The sequence below is a fragment of the Peromyscus maniculatus genome, chromosome 16 (assembly GCF_049852395.1).
Source record: "Peromyscus maniculatus bairdii isolate BWxNUB_F1_BW_parent chromosome 16, HU_Pman_BW_mat_3.1, whole genome shotgun sequence".
Lineage (NCBI taxonomy): Eukaryota > Metazoa > Chordata > Mammalia > Rodentia > Cricetidae > Peromyscus > Peromyscus maniculatus.
The window spans coordinates 51,044,476-51,071,611 of NC_134867.1; the positions used below are offsets into that span (position 1 = coordinate 51,044,476).

At 41.2% G+C, this 27,136-nt stretch overlaps 1 protein-coding gene across 3 annotated transcripts in view; it reads right to left on the reverse strand.

Annotated features, from left to right (window-relative positions):
• Positions 1-1,364: 1,364 nt before the first annotated feature.
• The window catches only part of Katna1 (katanin catalytic subunit A1), a 31,644-nt gene continuing 5,872 nt past the window's right edge, over positions 1,365-27,136 (reverse strand). For all 3 annotated transcript variants that reach the window (XM_076552797.1, XM_006984449.4, XM_076552798.1), the window contains exons 2-11: positions 23,299-23,473; positions 20,654-20,811; positions 18,660-18,840; positions 12,928-13,049; positions 9,669-9,774; positions 8,156-8,314; positions 4,988-5,114; positions 3,715-3,849; positions 3,236-3,362; positions 1,365-1,715 (exon numbers count right to left, since the gene is read on the reverse strand). In XM_076552797.1, the coding sequence (XP_076408912.1) occupies positions 1,517-1,715; positions 3,236-3,362; positions 3,715-3,849; positions 4,988-5,114; positions 8,156-8,314; positions 9,669-9,774; positions 12,928-13,049; positions 18,660-18,840; positions 20,654-20,811; positions 23,299-23,466 (1,482 nt within the window). In that variant the 5' untranslated portion in view covers positions 23,467-23,473 and the 3' untranslated portion in view covers positions 1,365-1,516. The remainder of the gene's footprint in view (positions 1,716-3,235; positions 3,363-3,714; positions 3,850-4,987; positions 5,115-8,155; positions 8,315-9,668; positions 9,775-12,927; positions 13,050-18,659; positions 18,841-20,653; positions 20,812-23,298; positions 23,474-27,136) is intronic.

Consider the following 27,136-nt stretch of genomic DNA (forward strand, 5'->3'; position numbering starts at 1 on the left):
TTGCTTTATTTTTAATTAATGGGACGGGGGAGGGGGGCAGCTATGTGCACATGAGTACAAATGCCAGTTGAGGCCAAAAAGGGCATTGGATCGCTACAGCTGGAGTTAGAGTGGTTGTGAGCTGCCTGACGTGGGCACTGGGAACCAAACTTGGGTGGTCTGCAAGAGCAGGAAGCATTTGAACCACACAGTTCTCTCTCCAGCCCTCCTTCCCTTCCCCTAATAAGATAAAAGTAGAGCTGTTTGGGTTAAGTTTACCGAAGTGAGAATCACTCGCTATACAGTGGTGTGGTATAGCTCCTCTCATTCACATGACAGAGTGAAGCTCAGACCTTTCAAAGAAGCTATCATCATCATGGAATTAAAGAGTGTGGCCTCAGCCTCCTGGTTGTAAGTATGGTGCTGTTTATAAACATATTTCATCTTGTTATTGGTCACTCAGATTGGCCTATTTCAATGTTATCTAGCACACACATCTTACTCTGTGCGGTTTTTATTTTTTTTCCATTAAAGTTTTGAAAGCCAGATATGGTAGAGCGCATCTGTAATCCCATTACTTAATGACAAGGAGGAAGACCTTGATAGGCCACATAGTGAGACTGTCTCAGGTTTTTGGTTATAATTCATTTTGGAAACATGGCCCAAGCTTGCTGTTTTGCTTTTTTTTTTTTTTTCCTATAGTAGTAGGGACTTGAACCAATAACCAGGAAAGCTCCAGGCCTGCTGAGGAGAGAGAGGAGGGGGGAGGATGACAAGTGTGATAATGAAGTTTAATCTTGTCTGGGTTTTGGTACTTTTTGTATGTAGTGCAGGCTGGTCTCAGACTCACCAAGTAGTTAAGCAAGACCTCAATCTTGCATTCTCCTACATGCTGGAATTACAGGCAGGTAACACTATGCTTGGCTGTATGCAGAGCTGGAGATCAAAATTAAGGCTTAATGCATGCTAGGCAAGAACCCTAGCAATGAACTATATCCCTAGCCCTAGCTGGATTGTTTTAATTAATTATGGGATGTGTTTCTGTGTTTGTGCACATCCATGTGAGTTCCAAGGATCCTAGAGACACTATATTCCCTTGAAACTACTCAACATGGATGCTAGGAACTGAAATTAGGCTTTTGTGAGAACAGTATGCACTCTGAACCACTGAACCATCTCTCCAGCCCCAAGAGTCCTATTCTTACTCTGACAGAAAGGGAAGAGAAGCTACCATGATACCGGATGAGAAGAAAGATACACTAGGTCTGGCTATGCTTTAGTTAGCTGCAAGTGTATTTGCTAGCTTTCAGTTATTACAACAGCAAAATGCAGAGGGAGAGATGCTGTACTTAGCAGAAATCAAGCAGTGCTAAATTAAAACAATATGCAGCTGAAAAACATTGCCTTTATTCAGAATTTAAAAATCACACCATTATGAAAGTTTAAAAAAATATAGCACTCAGTGCAATGAAATACTACATTTAATTATTTTTCAGACTTAAGGCAGATTTCTCACAATTTACATGTGAGAAGTTAGTTAGCATGATCCAAACTCAACTATCCATTTCTCGTATCTTTCAATGTCTGCAGCTGATACTGACTTAGAAACTTTCTTTAAAGCCATTTCAAAATCCTCCATGGTGGTAGGCATATGCATTTCTTCTCTCGAAAGGTTTCGGATTTCTTCTGGAGTTAGACCCTCAATACGCCTTCTCATGGCCATCAAGGATGCATCCCTAGGTATTAAGTTTTAAAAAAGACCAAAGTGTTACTTTAATTGAATTTAAAAACTGTCAAATTCTCTAAGATCTTACCCACATTATATACGTAACATTAATACTGCATTGCAACTTACATTGGAAAACAAGGCCTGCTTTGAGTTGCTTTTTAGCAGTGAAATCTTCCATAATGAAATAAGTATACTAATTAATTCCAGTAATAAATGGTGAATATACAGTTCAAGATAAAGTAAAAAGATATAATAAAGCAGCTTGCAATTGCATTTCCTTATGTGTTCAATAAAGGATAGGTATTTGGGATCTGGAAAGATGGTTCGGTATTTAAGAGCACTGGCTGTTCTTCCAGAGGTCCTGAGTTTAATTCCCAGTAACCACATGGTGGCTCACAACCATCTCTAGTGGGATCTGATGCCCTCTTCTGGCATAAAGTTGTACATTCATATAGAGCACTTGCATTCTTAAAATAAATTAATCTTAAAAAAAAAAAAAAGGTATTCACCATGAAGACAGAAAGGAATGTTAGCTAGAAAATTAAACATTTTCTCCATATAAGGGAAATCAGGCATGTTTTTCCTTTCCCTTCTATTACAGAAACTTAACATCAAGACAGTCTTTCATAAGCTGGACAATGGTGGCACACACATGGGAAGCAGAGGCAGGTAGATCTCTAAGTTCAAGGCCAGCCTGGTCTACAGAGTGAGTTCCAGGACAACCAGGGCCACACTCTTAGAGAAAAAGTTTCATGTAGCCCAGACTGACCTCAAACTGGCAGTGTAGCTAAGGATGATCTTATACTTCTGATTCTCCTGCCTCCATGTCCTGAGTGCTAGGATTACAGTCCTGCATCACCACATCTTATGTGGTGCTGAGGACCAAATCCAAGGCTTCGTGCAAGTGAAAGTATTCTACTACCTAAGCCACAAACCCAGCTCATGCAATTTCTTTCTCTGACCAAGTTCATCCTTAACTGCAGTCACCATGTATGTACAGAGGTAGTAACTTCACTGTATACATAATCTCTGACTCCCGTATTCTGAGTGATGTGCTCACTTAGAAATGTGGAAGCTAGTATAGTCAAGGCCCTGAGACTTAGATTAGGGCCACACCTTGTTGAGCCAACTGGACAAAGAGCTTATTCCAGTTACATTTAGGACATGGTGATTACATGTATTCATGACTCCAAGACTACAGTATAACTGTGTCCTGTGAGTCATTTCCCACCTAACACTGCAGGGAAGCAATGCTTCTTGAACCTAGAGCTTTTAAATGGACTGTGGATCATCAAATGCAAATATCTAGCCAACACCTGTTAACGCTAATTTAAAACCAACTTGTAACCATCAATATATTGCAGTGTAGAGTTGGAATTCTTGTAATGCCAGGGATCAAACTCAGGGCTTGCATGCTAGACAAACACTACAAATGAGCTCTATCTCCGAGCCAGGGTAGGTCATCTGCCTTAATATAAACACAACTGAAGTTTATGCTTACAAAAACCGAAAGTGAGAAATACACACCTGCATACGTTGGTAATGTCTGCCCCCGAGTAACCTTCCATGTTTTCTGCGATGCTTGCAAGGTTAACATCATCAGCCAGTTCCAGCTCTCGAAGACTTATTCTTAACAATTCTTCCCTGCCTTTTGCTAATGGGAGAAACACAGGTGAAAATTTACATTCAATGGGAACAGAATATTGTGTATTTTGCTCAAGCCTACTTTCTGATATAGTTTTAAGGATGATCTCATATTGGAACTTAGGCTGGCCTAAAAGTACTAGGATTTATAGGCATAAGCTACCATGTCCGCCTCAAGCCCACAAAGTATTGGAAATTGTTTTTCAATTCTTGGAGCAAGTGTGTGCTTATCAAGTTTTCAAGGCTTCCAGGTTCTAGATGTAGCAAAACACATGTATCTGCCTCCTCAAGGAAGGCTAGTATAAATTTTAAATTATAAAATCTACTTGATAACTTGAGCTCCCAGAAAAGAGTCATAATACCTGATGGTAAAGGAATGTAGATTCTTTTCTCAAGACGCCGTCTTAAAGCTTCATCTATATCCCAGGGAAAATTAGTCGCTGCCAGAACCATAACCATTTTGGAAGGGTCTTCGTTTTCTGAAGCACCTCCAACACCTAAAAGGGTAGAGAGAATAAAAGTTACTGAATGGGACTCATGAAATAAAGCTCAGTTCTTTTTTGTTTGTTTGTTTTTCAAGACAGTTTCTCTGTGTAGTTTTGGTGCCTGTCCTGAATCTCGCTCTGTAGATCAGGCTGACCTAGAACTCACAGAGATCCTCCTGGCTCTGCCTCCTAAGTGCTGGGATTAAAGGTGTGCGCCACCACCCGGGAAAAGCTCAGTTCTGAACAGAATGAAATCTGTACATACTCATTCAGGGCAGTGCAGTCTCCCAGCCTCCCTAAGACTCGTGAGTATGTGACCCAAGGAAAATGAAAGGTTTTTGCAGTACACAAATATGTACAAATATGACCCACAAGAGATTTAATGAAAACACCAGCTCAGTCAATCACTTACCAATTACTTTAAAAAGAAAAAGGAAAAAAAAAAAATCACTGGGCATGGTGGTGCATTCCTTAAATCTCAGCACTTGGAGGCAGAGGCAGGCAGATCTCTGTGAATTTGAGGCCAGCCTGATCTACAGAGTCTCAGGACAGCCAAAACTCAGGGCAGCCAAAACTGTGTAGATACTGTCTCGAAAAAACAACAAAAACAAAAAAACCCTATCAGGCTGGAGAGATACTTCAGTGGTTAAGAGCACTGACTGCTTTTCCAGAGGACCTGAGTTCAATTTCCAGCACCATGTGGCAGCTCACAACTCCAGTTCCAGGGGTTGTGACACCCTTTTCTGGCCTCCTCTGGCACCAAGTATGCACAAGATGCACAAACATACTTGAAAACAAACACTCATATACATAAACTGTGAATACATTTTTAAAAAGTATTCCAAGTACATACATAACCTCTAAGGCCAATCTGTTTGCATTTTATGTCCATTTGTTCTGTGGCTAAAAACAAAGAATCAATATACATGCCAAAGACAGGTATGTGGGTGCCATTATTTCTGACAGGTCACCCACTCAAGAATATCCATTGACTGCTACTGATCTCTATGCCCTGAACGTCTGCCCTTCATCCTTCTGGAGTTCTAATACATACTGAATATGCTAGACTAGCACTACAAACAGCTTGACTGACTGGAAGAGCATACGCAGCCAGCCCCCATCCCAAGTCAGTCTATGCAGATGTGCGTACCGTCCATTTGAACCAGCAGCTCAGCTTTCACCCTGCGGCTTGCCTCGTGTTCTTCAGAAGTCCCTCGGCGACTACAAATAGAATCTATCTCATCAATAAATATGGTAGCTGGAGAGTAAAATCGAGCCTAAAAGAAGAAACCAAGCAATACCAGGTTTTAGCATTTTGATTTTTCTTATTTAAAAATGAGGCTGGGATACATCCTAGTAATAGAGTGCTTGCCTAAGTCCCAATGTCACTGAAATAATTGATAGATTAGCAACTGGGAAACCTGAGGCTGAATGACGGCTTATGAGCACTTGCCACTCTTGTAGTGAACCTGAGTTCAGTTTCCAGCATGCAAATGGACACCTCACAACAACTCCTACAACTCCAATTACAGGGGTTTGACATCCTCTTCTGGCCTTTGTGGGAACCAACACACATGATACACAGGCATACACACAGGCACTCATACATACACAGAAAATAGGAAGAAACAAATCTGCATACTACATCTTTCCTCTTGCCTAATGGAAGAAAGAGGGCGTGGCATCCTATTTAAGATAGTTTTAATTACATTTACTTGTGTGTGTGCATGTATGCGTGGGTATAGGCGAGCCACAGAGCGTATTTACATAAGCACAATTTGCAGGTGTTCAATCTCTCTTTCCAGCACATGGTCTCAGGGATCAAATTCAGGCTGACAGGCTTGCAAGCACCACTGAATCATCTCATGGTCCCATCTTTTTTTCTTTTTTGGATACAGGAACTCATGATTCCCAGGTATCCCCGATTTGCTATCTAGCTGAAGATGACCTTAAGCCCATTCTCCTGCCGGGATTTCAGATGCACACTGTCACAGCTCTAAAATATAGCTTCTAATGAAAACATAGACATCATTCTCTCCAGTATAATTCTGGCTCACTCTCAAAAAAAAAAAAGTGTGCATGTGATAAATACAGTGTTATCCTGCACCCTAGTGATGATATGAACAACTGGTAGGTTCTGGGAAAAGCTTGGTTGAAACCATTCCCTTACATTATAGTGTCTGACTAATAGAGAAATTCTAGTTAGATGGTTATTTTTTTTTAACATAAAAAAATTCATGGGCCTGGAGAGATGGCTCAGTGGTTAAGAGCACTGATTGCTTTCCCAGAGGACCTGGGTTCAATTCCCAGCACCCACATGACAGCTCGCAACTGTCTGTAACTCTAATTCCAGGGGATCCGATACCCTCACATAGACTTACATGCAGGCAAAAACACTAACACATATAAAAAAAAAATAAAAACTAAAAAAACAATTTTTAAAGGGGCTGGAGAGATGGATCAGCGGTTAAGAGCACTGGCTGTTCTTTGAGAAGACCTAAGTTCAATTCCCAGTGCCTACACGGCAGCTTGCAACTGCTTGTAACCCTACCTCCAGGGTATTGGACACCCTCACAGAGATATACGTGCAGGCAAAACACCAATGCACATAAAAATAAAAATAAATAAGGTATCAAAAAAAATTCACTTTTTACATGAAGCATATTTTAATGCTTCTAAGTAAACCATTAGAAGAGTCCATTTTTATTGTTGTGTTCTAAGCACATCAACAAAAATTAAACTTCATTCTGTATGTTGTCACACCAAGCAAAAACCATCAATTCTGATTCTTCTCAAGCACTGAGTCAGAGTGGTCTGCTTCAAGCAGAAGCTACGGGACACATGCCAAACTGGTTTTGCTTGGCTTGGGAAGGCACTGTGAAGAAATTTTTGATGGACACCAACTGGTTGTGCCTTCTGGTAAGGGAAACTATGTCTGGTGTAATCACTGTTGGTAACATCCCACCATTACAAGAAACCAACCCAGGGACCATTCAGACACAGCTTGTCACATTCCTCCTTCTAACAGATAATGGCTTCAGGCACAGGCATGTGATATAATATCTTTATAATAAATGACTTCCAAAATGACAAATGAAAATTGTATATTAGGCCAAGTGGTGGTGACACACGCCTTTAATCCCTGCACTTGGGAGGCAGAGGCAGGCAAATCTCTGAGATTGAGGCCAGCCTAGTCCAGGTCAGCCAGGGCTACACAGAGAAAACCTGTCTCAAAAAAACAAAAAATTAAAAAAAAAAAAAGTACATTAAACAACCTTAATAAATACTCTGCCAAAAGAATGAAATACAGAAAAAAAGAAAGAGAAAGAGAGGATCTGGAGAGATGGCTCGTAGCAACCACATGGTGGCTCACAGCCATCTACAATGAGATCTGGCGCCCTGTTCTGGTGCACAGGCAAAACACTGTATACATAATAAATAAATCATTTAAAAAGAGAGAGAGAGAAAAGGGAAACTCAAGAATCAAAAAAAATAATTCAAACACCGGGTCATCAAAATCAAGGTGGCAGCTGGAGAGATGGCTCAGTGGTTAAGAGTTGTTTCTGGACAACCGTTGTTGTTAGATGACTGGAGTTTGGTTCCCTCACCTACAAGAGGGCACTCATAAAACAAACACCCGAAACTCAGCTACAGGAGATTCGGCAACCCCTTCTGGCCTCCGCACGCATCTGCACTCATGTACATAAACCCTCACCCAGACATACACAAATGCACACAAACTAAAATTAATCTTAAACTCAAGGTCATTGGCAGAGCAGATAAGTTGGAGGTGATCTAAGCTCCACGGCTGCTTAAGAGTCTGCATCTTTGTTAAATGCAGCACTTAGTCAAGTCCTAAGTAAGCATGCTGCTTAACAAACGTGATTATGAGGCTGGCAGGGTGGCCCAGCAGATAGCAGCACTTGCTGCGCAACTGTGACCCTGGGACCCACATAAGGGTGGAGAGAACTGACTGCTCCACAAAACTGTCCTCTGATGTCCACTTGAGTGTGGTGGTATGCACTGTGCCCCCCACACAAGTGTGTGTGTGTGAGTGTGTGTGTGTGTGTGTGTGTGTGTGTGTGTGTGTACATACAATAATAATAAAATTTAATAAAACAAACCAACCAATCATAACTACTTTAGACTCTTACAGCACATTAGTAATGCTAATGCCACAGTGGACAGATGCTCAGGAACCAACGTATGTGGCTCCACCTCTGGAGGAAAGGAGATGAACGGAAACTCATGTTTCCTATCTACGTAATGGAGAAAGTCGGAGGTCAGGAATCTCTGTGAGAGCTCTCTCAAACATTACCATTTCAAACAGAAGACGAACAAGCTTCTCAGACTCTCCTCTGTATTTGGAAGTCAGGGTTGATGAAGAGACATTGAAGAACGTTGTCTTGCATTCTGTAGCAACTGCTTTAGCAAGGAGGGTCTTTCCAGTGCCAGGGGGGCCAACCATCAGTACTCCCTGTAGGAGCGAACAGAGTACAGTCAACAGTGTAAGCAAAGACTTCACCACCATGGCTGCTTCCTCCCCATTTTTGTCTTTGGAGGAGGATAAGCACAAACAGGGCCCTGACCTCCTGGGTTCCAATGCTCCTCCTGCTCTCCTCTCTGGAGGCCTGGGACTATCGGGGACACCTCCTGTCCTGTAGCTGCCCTTGTTCTCACAAATGATACTAAGTATCAAATTCCACTAAATTTATATGGGACACTGAGACAAAGAGCAAAGAGAAAAAGGAATGCTATTTCATAACAAAGTTTCACTTATTTATTTTTTGATACAGGGTCTCATTCATTTAGCACTGACTGGCCTGGAACTCACTATGTAGATCAGGCTGGCCTCACACTCACAGAGCTCCACCTATCTCTGTCTCCCAAGTGCTAGGATTAAAAATATATACCGGGGGTAGGCCGGAGAGGAAGGTGGTGGTTCAGAGTCGGAGGAGGGGGAGGAGGGGTGAGAAGAGGATCTGTGGTTGGTATGTAAAATGAATTTAAAAAATTTTTTTAATAAAAAAGAAGTATATACCATCACTCCTGGCACAAATACCTGGCACAAAAGGGAGATGATCACATTAAAAGTTTGGAACTTACTGGGCGATAGTGCCTCACACCTTTAATCCTAGCCCTTGGGAGGCAGAGGCAGGTGGATCTCTATAAATTTGAGGCTAGCCTGGTATACAGAGTTTCAGGACAGCCAGGGCTGCTACACAGAGAACCCTGTCTCGAAAAACCAAAAGTTTGGAACTCAGTTAAGAAAAAGGAAAACAAATAATTATTAATTTATTAATCATTACAAAAAGGGTAACTATTATTAATTGGCATTTTAAAGAAGCAGATGTTTACTCGTAACCCACATTCTTTTAAACAGCTCCTTTTCATATCATCGCAGAATTTTCAAAAAATGCCATTATCAGATAAAAATATTGCTATGACAAATTATGCGATGCGACAAATGAAATGTGTTAGCCAACTGGTCATGTGTGCAAACAGAAGATCATTCTAAGTGTGCTATGTGTACTCTTACTCTGGGAACCTTGCATTGGTTTGGTCAAAACAAAATTCTGAATAATACAACATAAACTTTTTCTTTTTCTTTTTTCCGAGATAGGGTCTTACTCTAATCCAGGCTGTCCTGGAACTCAGTATGTAGCCCAGGCTTACCTGCCTAAATTTCCTGGGTGCTGGGATTACAGACTTGAGCCATTACACCTGGTTTAAAATTTTTCCTTATTCCACTTTTTCCAGTATGAGTAAGTAATGGCTCATCATAGCAGCACTGCCCTTTACTCGGACGATACCTAAGGGTACAAACTTACTTTCCATGGTCTCCTAATGCCCTTAAAGAATTCTGGCATCCACATTGGTAACACCACTGCTTCCTTAAGCAACTTTTTAGCTTCTACTAAATCAGCAATATCATCCCTGAAAGAAAAGATACTTTATCAGCCAACCCTTAGATTATATATCCAATCCTATAATCATCACCTTGGAAACCATCATCTGCACAGGATTTTATGCCACAGACAAAAATGCTCAGTCTTACACACCAATCAGTATACACAGAGGATAACCTTTGGTTTTAGTTCTTGGTAATAATAGTTTTCAGTTAAAATTAGGAGAGCACAGGTCTCATTCATTCATTCTCTATGCTGCCAAGCTAGTGTAAAATTCGTGATGCGATATGACCTAAGCCAAGGTTTAAGCATTTCCTTAACTAAAACGCTTGGAACCATACACATGCATGTTTGCATACACTTCACCGCTGAAGCATTCTCTAATCCAAAATCTGTTGAGATTAATTTCATCTGAAACTCTCTAACTTTCTAAGGATAATGTATTTGCTTGCTTAAATAAATGTGGCTCAAGGCCCTAGTCTGGAAAAAAGAATGATGCAAGCTAGCACGTAGGAGGAAGCCTCTTCCCACAGAAGAAAGTCATTCAACTCTACACTTGAAAATATATCCACTACCCAGACAGTAGTGGAGTACACCTTTAATCCTAGCACTCAAAGAGGCAGAGGCAGGTGGATCTCTGGGTTTGGTGCCTCCTGGTTACTAGCTCTACAGAGCTAGTTCCATGACAGCCAGGGCTACACAAAGAAACCCTGTCTTGAAAAACAAAGGAAAACAATCAAACAAACAAAAATTAGAGGGGGCTGGAGAAATGGGTCAGCAGTTAAGAGCACTGGCTGCTCTTCTAGAGGTCCTGAATTCAATTCCCAGCACCCACATGGCAGCTCACAACTGTCTGTAACTCCAGTTCCAGGGAATCTGACACCCTCACATAGATACACACGCAGGCAAAATACCAACTCACATAAAATAAAAGTAAATTATTAAAAAAATGTGGATCTTGGTGCATTTTTGGATTTCTGATTTTTCATATTAGGGATGCTGAATATGCATTATCATTGACAGCAACTTACCATATATCCCATAACTTGAATGGCTTAGAAGAATGGCCATTAATAAAGACTAAACAGGCCATACAGCAAATACAGCTGCCATGCTTCCAACTTTACTAAGAGGCAGATGCCAACGTTAAAAGAGCATCAACAAGCCGGGTGGTGCTGGCGCATGCCCTTAATCCCAGCACTCATGAGGCAAAGGCAGGCGGATCTCTGTGAGTTCAAGGCCAGCCTGGTCTACAGAGTGAGTTCCAGAACAGCCAGGGCTACACAGAAAAACCCTGTCTTGGAAAAACTAAAAAACTATATGTGTGTGTGTGTGTATAAAGAACATCAACATCATCATGAAGTTCTCCCCAGCCACTAGAATACCTACCAGTACTACTAGTGTATGTAGCCATTTTATTATGAAAATATTTTTATTGATGAATATCAATTACTAGAAATTTTCAAAGATTCTAAAAATACCTATTAATCATCTCTATTTTAATTAAAAGTATGTGCCAGAATATAACTTGTGGAAAAGTGAGCTTTTATAACAAACTGTAAAAAGGTATACATCCTTTACTAGATATAAATAAAGTTGAGAATCTTGCACTAATAGCAAATAAAAGCAGTATCTAACATAAGCTATAGACATAAACAAGATGCATTCATAAAAATCTCCACCTAGGGCTAGCAAGCTGGTTCGGTGTGTAAAGTGGTTACTGAACAGGATTGAGGACCTGATCCTCAGAACCCACAGAAACATGGGAGAGAAAAGAGTCCACAAAGTTGTCCTCCAATCTCCAGTCTGTGTCACAGCACATGCTCCACCCCATCAAACACACACAATAATGATAGCTTTTTTGTTGGTGTTTTTGATTTTTTTGAGACAAGGTTTCTTTCTGTAGCTTTGGCTGTCCTGGAACTGCTCTATGGATCAGGCTGGCCTTGAACTCACAGATCTCCACCTACCTCTACTTCCTGGGTGCTGGGATTAGAGGCATGTGCCATTACCACCCAGCAATAATAAAAGTTTAAAACAACCAAATAAGCAACAAAAACAAAACCTCAATCTTTTCAACATTAGAAGGGGGCCCAAAAGATGAAATCTGTGTTCTTTTTTTTTTTTTTTTTTTTTTGGTTTTTCAAGACAGGGTTTCTCTGTGTAGCTTTGCGCCTTTCCTGGAACTCACTTTGGAGACCAGGCTGGCCTCAAACTCACAGAGATCCACCTGCCTCTGCCTCCCGAGTGCTGGGATTAAAGGAGTGTGCTACCACTGCCCGGCAAAATCTGTGTTCTTGGTCCCACTCTGTACATGACTTATTAATTTAAAAGAATCTCAAGGAACTGGAGATATTCAGTTGGCAGAGAACTCGCCTCAAATTACGAGACCCCATGTTCAATACCTAATCTCTCTCTCTCTCTCCCTCTCCTTCTCTCCCTCTCCTTCTCTCCTTCTCTCTCTCTCTCTCTCTCTCTCTCTCTCTCTCTCTCTCACACACACACACACACACACACACACACACACACACACACACACACACACACACGAGGCTGGAAAGATGGTTCAGTGGGTAAGGGCACTGGCTGCTCTCACAGAGTGCCAGGTTTGATTCCCAGCTGCCACAATGCAGCTCACAAGCACCTATAACTCCAGTTCCTAGGGATATGATGCCTTCTTCTGTCCTTCAAAGTCACTGCACACATAAGGCACAGGCAAAATACCCACTCATACAAAATAATAAACTTAGAAATGCAAAATACAAATAAAAATACAAACACTCCAAACTAAAGTCTGGGTAATGTAGCTCAGTTGGTTTAATGCTTGTCTAGCCAGCACAAGCCCTGGAGTCCTCACCATCACCATGTAAACTGGTCACGGCAATGTGTCTGTCATCTCAGCCCTCGGGTAAGAGGATGAAGTTCAATACCATGATGGCTACACAGCCATTCTGAAGCCAGTCTGCTCTAGAGGGAACCCTGTCTCACAACAAACAAAAATAAAAATCTCAAGACAACATACTGGTACAGCCTCAATGGAAATACAGCTCTTCATTGGATGTCTGCTTACACTGCATACCCTAGTCTGTCCTCAAAGCAGATCTTTAGCACATGCTCATATTTTCTCCATTTTCTGTTTCCAGAACTATCATCAGCTCAATTATCTGGTGATGTGACTTACCACCGAACGTTGGGATTTTGAGAAATTATATCTCTTTCCAAAGCTTCCACTAAGTCCTTGTCATATCCAGTGCTATCAAATTTATTTGCCTCTGGTTCTGTAACTGCAGCAGGTGATTTGTTCTACATGAGGAGATAAAAAACAAAAGAGCTTTTAATTGACCGAAAATTTATATTTTGTTTCTGTGAATCAGAAACAACAATCAGACCAAAGTGATTTTGTTTATGGAATGATCTCCTGGTGTAAACCGAACATGAGTCAAACTTCTGAGCCTCCTGCTTCAGAAATCACAGGTATTACCACTACTAGCCAAGGAAAACCATCCTAATCAAAATGGATTCCTTCCAGAAACCAAAGAGGCCAGAAGGAAGTGATATAGTATTTTCTAAGTGCACAAAGAAAACCCAGAATCCTTCCAGCACAATATCCTCCAGAAATGAAGACGATATCAAGGCATTCTCAGAGACAGGCATGGGAGCACATGCCTAGAATCCTAGCACTTGAGAATTAGAGACAAGGAGACTGTGAGATCACCTCACAAATTCAAACCAAACCAAAACCACCTTCACTAAAACACAAAAACAAAAAAACAACCCTTAGATAAGAAAAAAACTAACAGAACTTTATCAACCTTGACACGGACAAGTCAGGTAAGACTCCATGGGACAGAATAAAAAGCTAAGCTAAAGTGTAAGGTTATCTGGCTGAAGAGATGGTTTGTCCACTAATGGCTAAGTCTCATTCATCACCAAAGTTAAAGGCATGGAAAAACCTCTTCAATGAAACTTCTCAGTACTAAGGAAAGATATGGCATTCAGAACCCCAAACAGATATGACCAGAAAGACTCTTTACAAGACATATCATTTAGTATCTAAGCAAATATTTAAAACTACAAGACAAAGAAACAATATTAAAACCTGGGGGGGAGGGGGCACAGGTGTTCCATTATATTTACAATGGCAAACCCATCAGATCTCTCATCAGAAACCTAAAATGTAGGAAAACATTGGACACGCTTCAAGTACAGAAAACAACTGCCAGACCAAGATTATTATATCCTCCAGAGAGAGGTTTAAAATTTGATAGAGAAATAAAAACTTTCCATGATGAGTATGAATTAAAACAATTCGTGACCTCGAAGTCAGCATTACACAAAATACTTAGAGGAATCTTATACAGAGAGGAAGAAAAACAACCCCAATAGGAGCACAGGAAAGAGGGGTGCTGTGGAATATTATAACTAGGCAAAGATGTCTTACATTTATGCCGCAGAATATTACTTTAACTGTGCAAAGGGGTGTTACTTTTCTTTATACTGCATTGTTTAATTATGTAAAGAGGTGTTGCGTCTGTTTCTCCTTGCCTGCCTAAGGCACCTGATTGGTCTAATAAAGAGCTGAACAGCCAATGGCTAGGCAGAGAAAGGATAGGTGAGGCTGGCAGGCAGAGAGAATAAATAGGAGGAGGAATCAAGGCTTGAGAGAAAAAGGAACAAGAGAAGAAGAGAGAAAGAGAGGGAAAGGCCCGGTGCAAGAAGCCAGGCGGCCACCAGCCATCTACACACAAGCAGCAGCGAAAGTAAGATATTCAGAAGGAAGGAAGAAAAGTAAAAAGCCCTGCGGCAAAAGGTAGATAGAGAAACTGTTGTGAAATATTAGTTGAAGATGTGCTACATTTGTTTATGCTATGGAACATTTGTTTACTGATGTAAAGATATGTTGCATTCTTTTATGTTGCATTTGTTCAACTCTGTGAACCTGTGTTACTTTGCCTGTCTAAAACACCTGATGGTCTAATAAAGACCTGAATAGTTAATAGCTAGGCAGGAGAAAGGATAAGGCAGGGCTGGCAGGCAGAGAGAATAAATAGGAGAAATCTGGGAAGAAAGATTGAAGAGTGAGGAAAGAAGGAGAGGAGAACACCAGGGGCCAGCCACCCATCTACACAGCAAGCCATGGAGTAAGAAGTAAAGAGAGGTATACAGAATAGAGAAAGGTAAAAGCCCAGAGGCAAAAGATAGGATAAATTTAAATTAAGAAAAGCTGGCTAGAAACAAGCCAAGCTAAGGCCAGGCATTTGTAAGTAAGACAAAGTCTCTGTGTATTTATTTGGATCTGGGTGGCAGGCCCCCCAAAAGAACAAAGAGTAAAAAAAAACCAACTACAAGAAACAGGTTAATTTAAGTTAAAAGAGCTAGTCAGAAACGAGCCTAAATATTCATAAGTAATAAGTAGTCTCTGTGTCACGATTTGGGAGCTGGTTGGTTGGGAGCTGGTTGGGAGCTGGTTGGTGGCCCAAAAAGAAAAAGCCTGGCACAGAATGAGTTTCACAAGGAATAGAATCAAATGTGTCTGGGATGGTCGATCTCCATAGTCACCTGGATGGCACTTAGAATCGTCATGGAGACCACTTTCTGGGCATGCCTGTCTGGACTTTTCTGGACTATGTTAATGAAGTGGGAAGGCCCACCTTACTGTGGGATAAAAAGAGACAGGGAGATGAGTGCTGGCACTTATCCCTCTCTGCTTCTGAGTGGTACACTAAACAGCAGCTCCACTCCTGCCTTCCCGCCTTCCTCAGTGATGGACCCTCCAAACTTCAAGCTAAAATAAAACACCTCTTCCCTTAAATTGCTTTTGTTACAAGGAAAGTGACCGACACAGGTACAGCTCTGTAACCCAGTGAACTCTAGGATGAATGGAGGTCAATACGAGCACTAACTGAATAAACCAGGAAGCAATCAACACAATGACAGCGATCGGCCAATATCTCAAAATAATGAATCTAAAAGTCAAGGGTTCCAGCTCTAATTAAAAGATGCAGACTAAGCCAGATGGTGGTGGCACACACCTTTAATCCCAGCACTAAAAAGGCACAGGCAGGCGGATCTCTGAGATCGAGACCATCCTGGTCTACAGAGTGAGTTCCAGGACAGCCAGGGCTACACAGAGAAACCCTGTCTCAAAACAACAACAAAAAAGGATGCCGACTAGAAGACTGGATCAAAACACAAGATCCAATGACCTGTCTTCAAAGATGCATGTCACTGGTAAAGACACACACATACGGAAAGACACACACATATGGAAAGACACACACATGGAAAGGCAAAGGTTAGAAAACTATGAAGCAAGAAAGTGGAAGCAGAAAACATTCAAGGGCAGAATTCTTGTCCTCAGAAAAGCAGACGTCAGAGAGAGAATGGTCATAAGCTATTAATAAAGTGTAAAAATATGGAATTAGAGACAGATATACATCAAATCCTGGCTTGTCTATTTCATAAAAGAAACACTACTGAACACACAGGACCAGAGACATAGCAAGTGACTTCAATGCTTCACTCTCAGCAATATACAGCTGAAGGGAAAATAATAAAGAAACCTTTAAAAAAAACAAACAAACCCTACGGTCATTGTGTGTATGTATGACATATTTGCATGTATGCCATGGTGTGCATGTGGAGGTCAAAGAACAACTCTGTTAAGTCAGTTCTTTTCCTCCACCTTCTTAGAGGTTCTGGGATCAAACTCAGGTTGTCAAGCTGTCCAGCTCTTCATCTGCTGAGTCATCTTTGCAGGCCCAAATAAAGAAATACTCTACATTTAGCTGGTATGGTAGTACACACCTATAGCCCCAGCACTTGGGAGGTGGAGGCAGGAAGATCAGGAGTTCAAGGCCAGCCTAAGCTACAAGAGACCCTTTCTCAGAAACAAAACCACCACCACTACCAAAATCTTCATAGTTAAACGACATTGATCAAATGGGCTTAACAACAAGAAAACCACTCAACCACCGCCTGCACAACAGCTGCAGAATGAGCATTCTACTAAGCAACCTACAGAACTCTCAACAACACAGATACACTCCTGGCCACAAGTCAGGTCATGACAATACAAGAGAATAAATACACTTTCTGTGTCTTAACAGATCTTAATGGAATAAAACAAGAGGTCAGTAACAAGAGAAACCACAGAAACTACAGATGGACATCAAGCAATGCACCCCTGAGTGATCAGGGGGTCACTGAAGAAACCAAGGAGGAAATCCAAAAACTCCTGGAGGAACAGAGCGGTAAATGCACTTTAAGCCTAACAACTTGAGCTTAATTCCTTGGGATCCATGTGGAAGGAGAGAAGTGACTCTGACCTCTACACGTGTGCTACAGTACATATACATGTACACACACACACACACACACACACACACACATATACCACACAATTTTTTTGAGAGTGACTTCAGACAGGGTCTCGCTATGTAGTCTTGGCTGGCCTGAAACTCACTTTGTAGACCAGGCTGGCCTAGAACTCAGAAAGATCCACCAGCCTCTGCCTCCTGAGTGCTAGAATTAAAGGCATGTGCCACCATACCTAGCTTCAATTTTTGTTTAAAAGGACAACCCCTCACAAACCCAAATGACAACCAAATGTTTCCTGACTGGCGAAGGAAACCCAACGTGTACGGCCAAGATTCTGTGGCAGCCATGGCAAACCAAGAAGCATGGCGTCCCCACTGCTTCAAATCCTGATTTCTAAGGTTAACAACTGATTCATTTAAAAACATTTTGTCAGGCAGTGGAGGTGCACACCTTTGATCCCAACACTCCAGAGGCAGGGACAGGCAGATCTCTGTGAGTTCAAGGCTAGTCTGGTCTAAAAAACGAGTTCTAGGACAGCCAGGACTGTTACACAGAGAAACCCTGTCTTGAAAAACAAAAACAAACAAACATACATACATTTTGTTTTGAGGGGACTGTGCTGTGGGATGGTCTGTATGTCAAATTACTCTGATTGGTCAATAAATAAAACACTGATTGGCCAGTGGCTAGGCAGGAAGTATAGGCGGGACTAACAGAGAGGAGAAAAGAAAGAACAGGAAGACAGAAAGAGTCACTGCCAGCCACTGCCAGGACAAGCAGCATGTGAAGATGCCGGTAAGCCATGAGCCACGTGGCAAGGTATAGATTTATAGAAATGGATTAATTTAAGCTATAAGAACAGTTAGCAAGAAGCCTGCCATGGCCATACAGTTTGTAAGCAATATAAGTCTCTGTGTTTACTTGGTTGGGTCTGAGCGGCTGTGGGACTGGCGGGTGACAAAGATTTGTCCTGACTGTGGGCAAGGCAGGAAAACTCTAGCTATAAGGCTGGAAAGAACCGGCAATTAGGAGCACTGGCTTCTCTTCCAGTTCTGGGCTCAATTCTCAGCCCCCACATGGCCCTTACAACTGTAACTATAGTCCTAGGGGATCCAGTGCTCTCTTCTGGTATGCAAATGAACATGCAGACAAAACATCCATATACATAAAATAATCTTCTCAAATTCTTGTCACTTGGGCTGGAGAGATGGCTCAGTGTTTAAAAGCACCGACTGCTTTCCCAAAGGACCCAGTTTCATTCCCAGCACCCACATGACAGCTCACAACTGTCTATAACTCCAAGATCTTGACACCCTCACAAAGACATACATGCAGGCAAAACACCAATGCAAACACAATAAAAATAAATAATTAAAAAAAGATTCTTGTCACTTTCTGTTGGTGTGTATGTGTTTACGTATGCTGTATGTGTGCAGAGACCAGAGGGGGTGTGGGATTCCCGGAGTTGGAGGTAGGGGAGGTTGTGAGCTCCCTGTTGGAGGTGCTGGGAATCAAACTTAGGAAGAGCAGCACTTTAACCAGAGAGCCATCTCCCCAGCTCCAACTTTCACTTTTGAAGGCCACACCATTTACCTTTTCCTCTCTTCCTTTATTTTGTTCTTTCTTGTCACGACTACGGACAGCTTTCCCCTTGTCATTGTGAAGATTCTGTGCAGATGGACGATGAGCTCTGACAACTGTGCCTGGGCGGTTACTTTGAGGTTTAGGGTCATTGTACTGAGTAGACTGGCGTTTCCGAGGTCCTGGTGAGGGTCTAAACAACACGAGGTCATGAAAACCACAGTCAGTTCCTAAGGGAGCAGGGCACACGCCCAGCTAACGAAGAGAACTAAGGAAGGCAACGCAGAAACTGAGCACATATGGGGATAACAAACTTCAGGATGCTGAAACCCAGGATCTACCATTTAAACCTGACATGGCTGCTATGGCCAATGACAGGCATGCAGTACTGTCATATTTTAGAAACAATTAAGGAAGCAAAAGTCACTTATACTTAGAACATTACTGTACCACACAGAGAATAAAAAAATTAAGCCTGATTGCTGGAAAGTGAAAAAAGACCAATTATCAGAGAACAGTGTTTTATCAGAAGATCCAAAATGCAGTGCAAATGCTAAGATTTCTTCTACCCAGAGCTACATATGCAATTCAGTGTGATTTTACTTAGAATATATTATAATTCTTGTTGGTTAGCTGAAGGTTTTAATAATTTCCCCATCCTAAAAGACTAGGATGAAAGTTGGGTATGATGGTACATGCCCTTTAATTCCAGCATCTGAAAGACAGAGGCATGTGGACCACTGTGAGTTAGAGGCCAGACATGCATAGCAATTCCAAGGTCAGGGCTACATAGTGAGATCCTGTTCAAAAAAAAAAAAAAAAAAAAAAAAAAGAAAAGAAAATGAAAAAGAAAGAGAGAGAGAGGAAAGAAAGGTGGTGGTTGAAGAGATGGCTTAGCAATTAAGAGCAGTTGCAGCAGCTCTTGTTGAGGACCTGGATTCTCAGTTCCCAGGATGCACACAGCAGCTCACCACTGCCTGTGACTCCAGTTCCAGGATCCAGTGCCCACTTCTAGCCTCTGCAGGCACCAGGCACACAGGTGGTATACACATACATATACAGACAAAACATTTACACATATAAAATCGGTAAATAAAAATAAATACCGGTAGAAATTACAAAAACTCATGGAAGGTGCCTCATGTTCATATATAACTCCATATAAAATCGGTAAATAAAAATAAATACCGGTAGAAATTACAAAAACTCATGGAAGGTGCCTCATGTTCATATATAACTCCCTTGTTTCATTTTGATTTCAGTGGCAGAAATTAGACCTCCATATTTAGTGGCTCTTTAATTTATGTGGAAGAATAAAAGCATACAAAAACCAAAAAGAACAGAAGGAAAGGGCCTTATTTTTAAGTGTCTTAGGGTATACTTCAACACAAAGAAACTATGTTACCTAAAATCAAGGCACCTTACTTGTTCGGTTTTTTGTTTGTTTGTCTTGTTTTCAAGACAGAGTTTCTCTGTGTATCCCTGGCTGTCTTGGAACTCATTCTATACACCAGGCTGGACTCAAACTCACAGAGATCCGCCTGCCTCAGGCACCCAAATGCTGGGATTAAAGGCGTGCGACACCACCACCACCTGGCACATTGCTGATTATTCATTTGCTGTCTATTGGTAGTAGAAAGCTGGAGGTAAATGCCAACTAGAGCCACGCAGGCTCCAAAGCCTGCCAGTCTGAATCCCTCAATTTACATATGAAAAATCCGAGTTGCAGACAGCACACACAACTTTTCAGCAGCTACAAAGAGTGGGAAAGACTTCTGTTCCCAGATGTCCTCAGTGTATAAGCTGAGTCAGCTACTTTCAGCCTATGCACCCCTAGTTCTAATTTCCACCTAAACATGATACACAATTAACAATTCTAAAAGGATATTTCAGTACAAACTTCCCCCACATCCCTGTCTCCCAGCAACCCAGCCCATCTCCTAGATATGGACCAAAGCTATGGCTATCAGCTTCTGGGCTAGTCTTCTTAAAAAGTCTCTACTTACCTTCGCTCAACAGGTACAGGCAAGGACCACACTTCTCCTTCAGAAGCCGGAAGCTCGTGCTGCGCAGCTTTTAAAGGAGTGCTGTCCAGTTTAAAGCTCTCGAGTGTTTTCATGATATCCTTAACATGCTTAGCTTCCACATTTATCTCCTGCCAAACCTGGTTCCAAAGAAAATATACCTTAAAATATGACTTAAAGAAAATTTCTTTAAGAAATCACTGCCCAAACTAAATTTAGCAGCCTCCACTTTGATATGATAGCAAGCAAACGACATCAAACATCTTTATAAAATTACAATTAATTTTCTGTTTCAATTGCAAAACAACTCAAAGAATGATTAAAAATGGTAGCAAAGGGGCTGGAGAAGTATCTCAGAGGGTAAGAGGCTTCTCTTCCAGGGGACCTGGGTTTGATTCTCAGAATCCACATGGCAGCTGACAGCCATATGTAACTCCAGTTCCAAGGGATCTGATGTCCCCTTCTGGCCTCCATGGGCAATGAATTCACGTTTTGCACTGCCATACGTGCAGGCAAAACACTTATACACATAAAATAAAAATAAATCTTTTAAAACAAATCCTGGCTAATTAAATTGATACCCACATAATTCTTATTCAGACTGTATAACAACTGAAAGGTTAGCTGCAATTTTCAAGTTTGACCAGAACAAAACTTTTGCAAGTTGCCCTTTGATGGCTTTATGCTATTTAATTAACTGATTTTGGTGTTTTGTTTTGTTGGTTTTCCAAGACAAGGTTTCTCTATATAACAGTTCTGGATGTCCTGGAACTCGCTCTGTAGATGAGGCTGACCTCTGCCTCCTGAGTGCTGGGATTAAAGGCCTGCACCACCACCGCCCAGCAACTGATTTTGATTTTTAAACAAGGTTCCATTAGTATTGTACAGTGGCCTCAAAGTCACAATCCTCCTGCCTAAGCCTCCAACATGCTGGGATTGCAGTTGTGCATCATCACATTAGGCTTGGTTAACTTTTAAAACCACGATCAACTTCCATTGTATGGGGTAATGGTCATACTACACTCTGAATGTATTTAATATTACTGGGTGTTAATAGTATAAAGTTTTAATGTGTTAAAAATGTGTTTTTAGGGCTGGAGAGATGGCTCAGAGGTTAAGAGCACTGGCTGCTCTTCCAGAGGTCCTGAGTTCAATTCCCAGCACCCACATGGTGGCTCACAACCATCTGTAATGAGATCTGGTGCCCTATTCTGGCGTGCAAAGTTACATGGTGGCAGAATGTTGTATACATAATAAATAAATAAGATTTATTTAAAAAATGTGTTTTTAATGTATTTTAATGTATTAAAAACTTTATACTGAACTATACATTAAAGTGATATATATATAGTTTTTTTTTGGGGGGGGGTTGGTTTTTTGGTTTTCGAGACAGGGTTTCTCTGTGTAGCTTTGTGCCTTTCCTGGGACTCACTCTGTAGACCAGGCTGGTCTCGAACTCACAGAGATCCGCCTGCCTCTGCCTCCAGAGTGCTGGGATTAAAGGCTTGATTTATGTATTTTTAAAGTATGTTCCCCTCTTAGTAACATAAATATGGACAGTCAGATTTAAGAAAAAGTTCTTTTACAAAAAAAGGCTACTTCTCTCCAAGTGTTACAGACAAATGTGGTACCGTATTTAAACAGCAGCCAGGAAGTAATATTTCACAACAAATTCAGTTCAAAGGACCACTAATTTCTGTAATATTCTGTTATGACAGTTAAACTTTGGTAAATGCTGCCCTGGACTAGATTTTATGAGTTCCATGGTTTCCAACTATATTTTCTTTCATCCTCGGTGTCTAAAATTCCTTAAATGGGATTCAAATAGATCAGCTTTATGTAAAGTTTTATAGGAAATAAGGTTCTGCAAGAATTTGTGGTCATTTGCAATTACATCAATGTCATTATAAAATCAACTGCAGGGATGGGTATAGTGGTGCACGCCATTAATCCTAGGTCTGGACAGGTGGGGACAGGAGGATTGAGTATGAGGCCATCATAGCCCACACAGCAAATTCCAGGACAGCCAGGGCCACCGAGTAAGACCCTGTCTCCAAAAAAAGAAAAGAGAAAAAAGAAAAAAGAAAAAAGAAAAAAGAAAAGAAAAGAAAAAGACTACTACTTAAAAACTGTGATTAAATTACAATAATTAGAATAATGAAGCAGAGGTCATAACATTGCTGATGGTAAAAGAGCTCTTGCTCACAGTGATGCTTATTCTTGGCTGTCAACTTGACTACATCTGGAGTTAACTAAAAACCCAAGTCATTGGGCACACCTGTTGGGGATTTTTAGGTAACTGGATTATTTGAGGTGAGAAGACACACCCTAAATCTGGGCTGTACATTCTTGTTGCAGCCTTGCTGCAGGACAAGGAAGAAAAGCTTTTGCTCTCGCCTGCTTGCCCTTGGTTCACTGGCCTTAGAGCCTACTTACTCAGAACGCCAACGTATACTTTAGAACAGCTCTAGTTTTGGCTCTAGCCTGGTCTACAGAGCTAGTTCTACGACATCCAAGGCTATACAAAGAAACCTTGTCTCAAAAAACCTATACTCTCGGATGTACGTACAGCACTGAAAGTCAACCTAAATTTTCTGAGCATTAGGCACAGCAGCCATGATTCTTACCTGTTGCCATTTCTGCTGGAGGTATGTATCTTTGACTGAGTACAGATACTTGTTCATTTGGTCAAGAACTCCCTGATAATAGACCATCGCAGAGTCATAGTTTCCCAGCAATGCATATTCACGAGCCAATTTTACATTCTCACTAATCATGAGAAGACTCATGCTCATATGTAAGCTAAGAAAAGAAACAAGAAACATTTTCATGTTATACATCTCTTAAAAATAAGTACAAGGTTTCTTAAAGACATACTTCCCAGGATCCTTTACTAAGGAAGTTTACAACAGGATCAGTGAGACCATTCAGTAGATGACTGACCCGGCCTTAATCCAATGAACCCAAATAAAAGGGAAACAAGGAAACCAAGTCCACAAGGCTGTCCTGACCTCCATCTGCACATGTTCACACACCACAATGCACATCTGCCCCAACTCTAACAAAATAACAAACTTTTAATAATTCATTTATTTTACATGTATGAGTATTTTGTCTGTATGTATGTCTATAAACCATATGAATGCAGTGTGTGCAGAGACCAGAAGAAGGTGTTGATACTCTGAGATTGGAGTTAGAGACAGTTGTGAACCACAGTGTGGGTGCTAAGAAATGAATCTAGGTCCTCTGGAAAAACAGCCAGTGCTCTTAACCACTGAGCCATCTCTCCAGTCTGAACAAATAATTCTAAAATTAAGTTTATGATGATAACACACGTGACATCATCTCCACATTGACTCCTAGTTTCCATCCTTAAAGAAACATTGGGACTTGGAGATAATAGTGCAGCTCAGTGCTAGACTGCCTGTCTAGCATGCATAAGGCCCTTGGTTCAATGCTCAGTGCCACACAGATACACAAACAACAAAACAAACAAAACAACTTGGGCTGGGGATAGAGTTTAGATGCAAAGCACACACAAGACAAGGCCTTGGCTTCAAATTACACTACCATCAAAAATAAAACTCATACGTATACACAAACATGCATGATTTTAGTTCCCACAGCTAAGACCCACCATAGAGGCTAGCTCAGACATTACTTCTTAGGTTGTCCACCTCAGCTCAAAATAAATGTTCACCATGTAGGTCCTCTGGCATTTTACTGGAATTTTCATCTCATGACAGTTATCTAGTTACTCTACATTTATCTCTACTAGACTAAGGTCTCTGAGAGCAAGATACACATGTGAAAGATGTAGAGCTGTATCTTCAGCGCATGACACATGTTTTCATAAACTCTGCAGAAAGAATGCTCACTGCTGGGCATAGTTTCGGAAAAAAGTACAAATAATGAGATAATATATGTGTTTTGAAGTTAGAAAAACCTTGGTTAGAATTCTTTCCCCCTCCTCCCTGCCCTGCCCCAAGACAGGGTTTTTCTGTGTAGCCCTAGCTGTCCTGGATCTCACTCTATAGACCAGGCTGGTCTCGAACTCAGAGATCCACCTGCCTCTGCCTCCTGAGTGAATGCTGGGATTAAAGGTGTGCGCCACCACTACCCGGCTTCTTGTTTAGAATTCTAATTCTGCCATCTTGGTTAAGTCCTTAATATTTCTTCCAAGTTTCAATTGTTAAATTTTTAACTGGGATAGGAACTACTTCCAAGGGTTACAAAACTAATTTAAAAAAATAAATAACTAGCCGGGCAGTGGTGGCGCACGCCTTTAATCCCAGCACTCGGGAGGCAGAGGCAGGCGGATCTCTGTGAGTTTGAGGCCAGCCTGGGCTACCAAGTGAGTTCCAGGAAAGGCGCAAAGCTACACAGAGAAACCCTATCTCGAAAAACCAAAATAAATAAATAAATAAATAAATAAATAACTAGGCAGGTGCGGTGGTGGATGTCTGTAATCCTAGTTACTTGGAAGCTGAAGCAGTAGCATCACAGGTTTGAAGTCAGCCTGGGATAAACAGCAAGTTCAAAGTCAGCCTGATCAGCTCAGTCAGACCATGGCTCTGAGTAAACACTGTAAAAAGGAAGTGGGTGCTGGGGAATACAGCTCTATGGTGGAGCACTTGGCTAGCATGCAAGAGGTCCTGCACTCAATCCCCAGGACAAAGTAAATAAATAAAAATAAGTAACTTGGTGCCAGGGATGACAGCTCAGGCTTCTAACTCCAGGACTTGGGGCACAAGCAAGGAGGATCCCGAGCTGGAAGCCTGGAATGGCTGGTCTTATTATTCAGCAGAAAAGTATGTCTTCAATAAACGTTTCTGCACATGAGAACCCAAACTATCTGCATTTAGTAAGATACAGATATGTGGAGATGGACATAATTAAATCAGAAGTAGGCACTTGATAAATGTCGGCTTTGTTAATGGTGACAATGACCGCTACTCTGTGAAGTACAGATAACAGTGAGGATGAACGCTGGAAGAATCTGCATGTTCTGAGAGGGCAATGATTTGGATAGGGGTAGTGGCCACAAGAACAGAGAAGCAAATCTGTACCACTGTGGGGAAGAACCCCCGGCTGCTTGGGCGTCCCCTGTGCCACAGTGTCCGCACTTTAGGCTTGGGGAACACAAAGGTGACCGTGAAGGAGAAGAGGAAAACTGAGAGGAGGGAGAAGCAGGAGAAAATGAAATGACTTTGTACTTCTTATGTACATCAGTAGAATATCCAAATGGAGCTCCTGGGCAGTAATGGATAACTACAGGGTTAGAGCATGTTCCAGTGGGTAAGCACACTGACTGCTCTTGCACACGGTGGCTCACAACTGCCTCGAACTCCAGTTCAGGATTCCAACGTCTTCTTGTCTCCATGGACACCTGCCTGCAGTGTATACATAAACTCACACAGGCACACACCTATATACATAAATAAAAATAAATTTATCTTTTTAAAAACATATGCTGGGGGGTGGTAGCCCATGCCTAAAATCCCAGCACTCAGGAGACAGAGGCGGGCAGATCTCTGAATTTGAGGCCAGCCTGATCTACAGAGTAAGTTCTAGGACATCCAGGACTACACCAAAAAAAAAAAAAAAAAAAAAAAACCCTGTCTTGAAAAGCAAAAACAGCTGGGTATTGGTGGTGCACGCCTTTAATCCCAGCACTCGGGAGGCAGAGCCAGGCAGATCTCTGTGAGTTCGAAGCCAGCCTGGTCTACATCTCAAGAGATCCAGGACAGGCACCAAAACAACACAGAGAAACCCTGTCTCAAAAAAGACAAAAAGAAAAAAGAAAAACAAAAACAACAAAAAAAGCAGGTTCAATAATACTAAACATGAGTATAGCTTTGAGGAGAGATGAACCCTCACAATTTGTGAGAATAAAGTTGCATACTCATTTTAGAGAACAATCAGGCAATACTTAGGGATTATCTTTTATATATATAATGTTATAAAAGACTCCACAGAAAGCCTCACAAAGATTCATAAAGGGACTTGGTTCTGGATGTTAATGATAGAACTATTTGAATTATCAAGAAATTGGGAGGCAGGGAGAACATAATCAAAATATATTATGTGTATGTATGAAAATGTCAACCCATATTATATATAATTCATATATTCAAATATAAAACACTATAAAAAAGTTGGAGACAATCTGTTCTGTTAGGAAACTATGGTAAAGAACATAGTAAATATATAGTACATGCTGCAATGAACAACTTTACAAACAGCAACATGAATAGATCATCAAAAATAAAGGGCTGGGAAACAAAAATCTTAGACATAGAACAATGTCTAATTTGAATATCATTTGATTAAAGTAAAAATTACCTATGTTGCATAAACATTCATTTAAAAATATACATGCATAACTAAGAATGTGTATGGAATGTACCAATCTCAAGAGGGTAAGGAGAAAAATGTGAATTGCAGACCAGGTACGGGGCACAC